Source organism: Populus nigra, chromosome 17 (assembly GCF_951802175.1).
Source record: "Populus nigra chromosome 17, ddPopNigr1.1, whole genome shotgun sequence".
In the NCBI taxonomy this organism is placed as follows: Eukaryota; Viridiplantae; Streptophyta; class Magnoliopsida; order Malpighiales; family Salicaceae; genus Populus; species Populus nigra.
Window position 1 is genome coordinate 14,125,115 of NC_084868.1, and position 7,222 is coordinate 14,132,336.

The window sequence follows — 7,222 nt, forward strand, 5'->3', positions numbered from 1 at the left end:
ATGGAGCTAGAAAGCTGGGAAGGCTGCTAGAGAGGTTAGTGTTTGGAAGAAGTGGCTTAATGTATTGGTAGTTGAATTCTGTTTAGGCCGATGGTGTCTTTGATGCTCGACAGAACATGCAGTTCTAGCTAGCTAGGACCATCTTATTTATTTTGCATATTTCAATTCTTAATTAGGTGCTTGATTTCTGTTTTTACATTAATTTGATGTGTTGTTGTGTTAAATTCCGTTTTTCATCCCATTTAATATTATGAGCCCTTATATAATTTCAAATTAAGGGAAATGTCAAAGCTTAGTTAATCTCAATTAATATTTCCTAAGTTAATTAGTTAAATCTCATGAAGTCAGACCTCGTACGTACGTACATATACAAATTGTAGAGCAACGTCATGGTATTTTCAATGATATTAAATATTGCTATGATCGATTTAGCAATTCTAAAAAAATAAAATATTATATTTAGGCTCCGCCTTAACAGGTTAATACTTAATATATACCAAAGAATTTTATAGAGTTTTGAAAAAAAAAATTAAGTTGTAACTGACCTGCTTTGCTTAAATTAATACATTAACTCGTAATTTAATTAGAATTTAGTTTGTAGAAGTAAAACAATATTATTTTAACTATTTTTTAAAAAATAAAACAAATAAACTAGATTTAATGCACGTAATACATATATAATTCTGACTTTAAACCTGGTCATAAAATGAACTGGATTTAAATAAATTAGGTTTAACAACTTTGCTTGGGAGTATACGAAAAAGATGAAGGGGCATGCAATCCACAAACACCATTTTCAATGATATTCATTTGTGACTTTATTAGAGCTTAATGACCAAAAAAAAAAGGGGGTAAGTATTCATGAATCCTGAACCATTAAATTAAAATTTTAATGTGTTGACATTAAATTAAAGACAATGGTATTTTTGAGAGTAACCCAAAAAAAAATAGAATTAGAAATTAATTAACATGGGGAGGAAATGAATTTAAAAGCAAAGCTCCCAGCGAGGATCGAACTCGCGACCTTTCGCTTACGAAGCGAACGCACTACCACTATGCTATGGAAGCAAGATGCTCAAATCGTTTTTACATTATTATATCAACATTTCATACCTCTTGACTGCTTAAACCGCCAGATTCAGACGTACAAGATAACGGAGGGAGTGGCGTGGTAAGGGTTGGCGAAGGTTGATCCATCAGAAAGCTAGCAATCAACAAAGGATGGAAAAGGCTATTCCAATTGACAATTTAATAGCAGCATATGTAGTTAATGGAAAAGCAAGCAAATTTCTCATTGAAGAGATCAATTGGTATTTTGAGTTTTACAAAAGCATGACCAGTCTTCTGCAACTTTTTTTTTGGGGGGTGGGGAGCTGTCTTTTGACAATGTTAATGTCTATAAAGATTAAAACGCAACCATTCAAGTTAGTTCTGCTGTGTAGAAGAAACTTCATCGCATTGCCTTTTCTTCTCGGATGGCTCATTTTCGTCCTCCAACTCTTCTCTATCTACTCTTTCGAGTTCTTCTGGATCAATTTCACCTCTTTTCCTTTGAGGAATTACTTGAAAGAAAGAAGTTTTCCAATCTTTTGTTTCCACAAACTTGAGCAGGATCTCTACCACCTGGTTCACAGTGAGTACCTGCACTTGAATGAACAAAGAAGCAAAGAGTTAGCAGAGAAAGACCATGAATTTTGAGGGCTTGAGGTACAAATCAACGAGAAACACAACATGGGGAAAATCTCCTATCCCAAGTTGATGCCAGATAATGAATCGAAGAGTTGTCTTGGTTACTTCAGCCACAACAACATCAATTTTTGAAACAAATGCATTTCTGCGCATGTGAAGTACTTTCCTTTTTTATTGCAAAATGCCCGTAGCAATGAAAACTCTCCTAATAAATCATCTTAACTCTATGCCTGGGAGCAATGGGCTGGAAAGATAAGTGTTTTGTGCACAACTTCATATATTGAGACCCTGTCCTACACTCTTTGATAAAGCAGTCACCCCATGATCATTTAAGTCTACCCCATTGTCCTCAGGAATTGAGACACTGTCCAAAACTCTTTGGGCACCATTGCCAGACATTGGATGGCAAAGAGTACAGCTCGCCCCTTGAACATTTAAAACTAGCCCTCTTTGCATGCAATTTTGTGTAATGGCAGTGCCACATTCCCAGTCCCGGTTTGCTCTAATACATGCTCTACAATCAATGTGATTTTGATGCACAAGTGATACAAAACTAAAAGAAAAGGAAAACAAAATAAGCACAACACAATTAAACCTACATAGTCAACATTTCAGGTCTTGAAAGAAAAACAGGCACATGCCAAGACAAAGATCAGTCATACCTGAGAACTTGACATCTTCAAGTAACTGCTTATAGGAAGTTTTGCTGTTTGGATTCCTTGCTCGTTTGCTTTCTTCATGGTTAAGCCTTTCCACCGATTCCGATCCACTAACCCACCAACAATATATATTTTCTTCAGATCAAGTTCGTCTAGCACTGTTTCAGAATCTGCTGTAAGATACACCAAATTTTCCTTTTGATCTTGCAATGCTTCAATATATGATTGACTTTCCTTCTCAATACTCCATTTATCAAATCCTGGGAGCCTTTGCAATTGGTTCTCCATTTCCCCCCTGCACCCAGTCAACCAGAGGTGACCAGGGGATGCACATCTTCCATTCACAGCATAACAGTAAATGATCTGCCATTTAAATAGTGATGGTATAATAGTCAGCCATTGAAAAGCATAAGCTTGCATTTGTTAAACAACCCTATACCTTCCACCAACTACACAATTGTTCTCCAACAATGCCAATTGAACTACCCACACTCTTGCCTATTAATACAAAATCAATTAATTAACCAAATAATCTCTTCAATACAAAGTTTCTTGCAAATGGCACAGATTACTTGTAGCCAAAATTCTAGTATAAATATGCAACTTAAAAACTTCGTTGAAATGCCATAAATCTGACTTATCTATTGTATCTATTACGCGAATACTCTGACCATATTACAGGGTTAATTCATTCCTCTTAAGTCTTAAGAACGATATCACCAACCTCTTTCGAGCGGAGCTGTGTTGAAACTCAAAAATACAGAAATTCACTCATTTCTCCACCCTCATAATTCAGCCATCTAAATTTAACTGAACTGTTAGCAACAATTCTCACTTCAAATGAATCTAACACATCCTTAAGAACAAATTCGCCAACGCCATTTCTATGCATTACAGTAAAGTTCTTAACAATGTATCACAGCTCTATTCCTATACAAAGCCCTATTGAACCAACATATGAAATCAATCATTTCTCCAAATGGGTCATCCTAATTTGACCCAAAAACTCAATCCAGCAACTATCAAAACCGATCTCTACTCAAAAACCAATCCAACACTAACATTATAAAGATAAAACCATTATTAAAAACGAAAAAGTTCTAAACTTTAACACTATAAAATTAAAGCTCACCTGTTGAACAAGACTATGAATCTCAATGTTAGTCATAAGATCAGCAAACTCAAGATCAATCACAATATTCTGACCAAATTCTTTAGCTTTCCTAATCCTCTGCGTCTTCTCTTCTTTCTCTTCTGCCCTCTTCCCCATTCTCTCTTTCCTTAACTCTCTCCTTGACTCTATAAGCTTCAACCTTTCTTCTTCACTTGCACAGCTTGATAGTTTCTCTTCCCATTCTTTTCTCTTCCTCTCTCCTTCTTTCTTTTTTTGCTCCTTCATTTGTGCCTTCTTCTCTGCTTTCTTTGCTTCCCATTTTTGCTGCTTCAGGAGTTTCTTCTTTGCGTTTTTGGAGAGTGTGGTGTGCTGTGAATTGGGTTGGTTCTCTAGGGTGTTTTGGTCATTTTGCTTTGTTTCTTTCTCTTCCTCCATTGAAGCAGAAGGGGAGCGTTGAGGGTTTAGTTCAATTTTCAATTAAGGCTTTGAAGGGGAAATGGTAGAACGATGTCGTATTTGGCACCATGAGGATTATATATTGATCATGATGACTTCTTGGCTTGTTGCGGACAAAGGCCTAAGGTCTAGAGGATGTTTGATGGCTAATGCATGGTAATAAATGTGTGGCAAAAATAATCTAATTATTAAAAATTAGTTAATTGGATGCTTAATCATTATATGTTTAAATAAAATCTTGCATAAAAATATTTATTTTTTCTTATACATTTTAAAAAATTTAATGGCGAGATATGTTTTAAAGCTATTTTTTGAGTTTTTTTTTTCTAAAATACTTTTTAGAATTTTATTTGTTTGTTTTTTTGTAAAATGTTTTATAGAAGAAAACAAGTAAATATAAAATATTTTGCAACAATTAATTCATTTATTTTAAAATATTTTCAACTTAGAAACTTATGTAAAATATTTTATGCATAATAATATATTCGGGAGTTTATTAAAAAAAATTAATCCGTTTTTGAAATATATTTGAGAAAAATATCAAATTAATAATTATTTTTATTGTTTTTAATATATTAATATTAAAAATAAAAAATATATATCATTTTAATACAAATAAAAAACACTTTTATATAATACACCAAAAACTCATAAGTGATGGCTAAAAAAAGTTATTTGATTAAAAAAGTTTTTAAAAACTACAATGCACCGAAGTTAGTTAACATGTTTTTTTTATTTTAGAGACCGACATAGGCCTAACATGATATTTATAATCTTAAAACAAGTTTAAAAATAAGTTTTGTCAAGTTAGTATCATGTTTTTATTAAAATTGGATTTTAACATTTAAGTACATGTGTCTTGTAGTTTTAGAGATTGATATAAACCTAACATAATATTTTTAATTAAAAATAGAATGAAAAATAAGTCAACAAGTATTTTTAAATAAGATATGCGTGAGTCAAGCTTAATATTTTGTTCAACTTTATATAGTATAAACAAAAAATAATAATAATAATAATAATAATAATAAAAGGGTTAAGAAATATAAATAAAAAAAACTAAAATTAAAAAATCATAGAGTTGTGAGACTCTTAATTTACATGGACATGATGCTAACTTGATGAACAATCCATTAATAATAAATAACTTGCAAATAAATTTAGAAAATAATGTGAATAGTTAATGGGATGCATGAAATGAACTTATAAAAATATATAGCTAAGTTAATTTTTCATTGTAAATGAAGCGGTAAAATTGTAAATGAACTTACAAAAATATATAGTTTAGAAAATTGATGTTAGGCGTGACGAGATAAAGCACGTAAAGGGAATAAAATCAGCTGGTCTAAAAGAGACCATTGGATCAGGTAAAAAAAAGGAAGGGAATAATTTGTTTGAGAGGTGTTTTCTTTTTTTTTTTCTCTTTCTTTTTTTATCTGTAAAAATAAACAAATAATAATAAAGTTTCACATAACAATAATCTTAATTTATAAATAATTAATTCCTTCTATACTACAATGATAAAAAAAAGAAAAATAAATCCTCCGTATCATAAGAAATCATCGAATCCAAATTGAAACAACAAATAAATCCTCTTGGTTTGTGAAATAAGAAAACTAAATTAAATTCCATAATATATATATATATATATATATATATATATATATATATATATGCAAATGATTAATTTTTACCAAAACCTAAAATCTACGTACCTCCTATAAATACAAGCTTTTGAAGTTCAAATAGCATACCATTTAATTCCTCTAGCTATATCAAATTAATTTTAAAGACATGGCTAGGATCTCTTGCTTGACAATCAAAGTTCTTGTCGCTTTCCTGCTCATCACATCATGTTTGTTGATTTCTCCTTTCCCTGTCTCTTAATTATTTTTTATTTATACTTTTTAAAATTATATTTTATTTTTATCATGTGAATATATTTTATTTTTTACGGTGGAGATTCATGGGAAAAGTTTCTGCAGGTGTTTCAGTGGCGATGGTGAGGGCTGCGGTGCCATGTAGGAATTTTATTGATTGTTTTGGCAAAGTCCCCTGTGATATGCCAAAAATAATATATTGTAAAAATAACGAGTGTGTGTGTGACGATCAAGAGAAACCTCTACCAGCCAAAAGAGAGTTATCTCCTCTTGTATAACCCAAGATCATCAATGAGCTTCGTGTTTAATAAGAAAACTACCCACAATATATTTAAAAAAATTGTTTTAGGGTTTGTTTGTTATTGCTGATTAACAGAGGGATTTTTTTATTCTATTATTTTGTCTATTTTTTATATTTTATTTTATTTTATTTTTCAATAGAGGGATGTTGTTTCATTATTCCCTGAATTAGTGCAAAAATATTTACTAGCACTATTCATGAAATGTTGCTTCAAGTGATAAAAATTGATAACAAAATTAATTTGTTATAAATGTTTTGGTTTAGATGTGAATGGCTTTTTTTAAAAAAATATAATGTAGAAAAATTAAGTTAATTTATTACATATAGAAAATAAATTTCTCGCCTGTACAAATCATTAAAAACACAAGAATTCTTATTTTCATGGTTAATCATAATTACTGAATTAACCAACTTTTACTTGTTCATATTAATCAATTGTTATATGCTCACACATATAAACCTTTATAAATTAATATCATTGAAACCATTAAAATTTATTGACTAATTTATATATTATTTACATTTTAGATTCAGAGAGCAAAAATATTATTTAATTGAGGTGAGTAATTTATGGACAAATTGGGCAATTAACTCACAAAATTAAAACAAATAACAAAATAAAACCTTTTGAAAAAAGATTTGACAAAATAACACACTTTTAACTTTATCCCATTTTAAAAACACAACATTTAAATAATATCATATTTCACCATCTCTGTGACATCAGTTTTATACATACATATACACATACACATACAGAAACATGTACACATACACATACACATACAGAAACATGTATACATACATGTATGTGTGTGTATATATGATAAGGATGCTTTATATTTTGCCACAGTAGAACGACACTCCTGAAATCCCAACAGGCAACATTATAATAAAAAAAAGATGATGATTTTTTTACTTGCATACTTTAATAAATGCACATATTAGAAGGACAAGAAACTGAATATGTATTTTTAATTTAATTTACAATGGATATTTGTTTTTTCTAAAATTGGCATAAAAAATATTATTATTATTATTATTATGTAGCCAATATATCATCTGAGCTTCTCTTTAAATTATCAAGCACAAACAACGTATGTGATCTATATCGATCTTGCAT

The 7,222-nt window shown here is 30.4% G+C and overlaps 1 protein-coding gene and 1 non-coding gene across 3 annotated transcripts; both read right to left on the reverse strand.

The window, feature by feature from the left end:
- Nucleotides 1-996: 996 nt before the first annotated feature.
- TRNAT-CGU (transfer RNA threonine (anticodon CGU)) lies at nucleotides 997-1,068 on the reverse strand. The gene has a single exon. It is a non-coding gene; the product is annotated as a tRNA-Thr (tRNA).
- Nucleotides 1,069-1,267: 199 nt separating this feature from the next.
- LOC133676871 (tRNA (guanine(9)-N1)-methyltransferase-like) lies at nucleotides 1,268-3,972 on the reverse strand. 2 transcript variants are annotated; one of them, XM_062098650.1, is made up of 3 exons: nucleotides 3,481-3,971; nucleotides 2,352-2,711; nucleotides 1,268-1,641 (listed from the first exon to the last, which is right to left on the reverse strand). In XM_062098650.1, the coding sequence occupies exons 1-3, from the start codon at nucleotides 3,895-3,897 to the stop codon at nucleotides 1,426-1,428; spliced, it is 993 nt and encodes a 330-aa protein (XP_061954634.1). In that variant the 5' UTR covers nucleotides 3,898-3,971; the 3' UTR covers nucleotides 1,268-1,425. The 2 variants fall into 2 exon arrangements, with proteins under 2 accessions (XP_061954634.1, XP_061954636.1); XM_062098652.1 differs by having other exon boundaries at nucleotides 1,484-1,646; nucleotides 3,481-3,972.
- Between the last annotated feature and the right edge of the window lie 3,250 nt (nucleotides 3,973-7,222).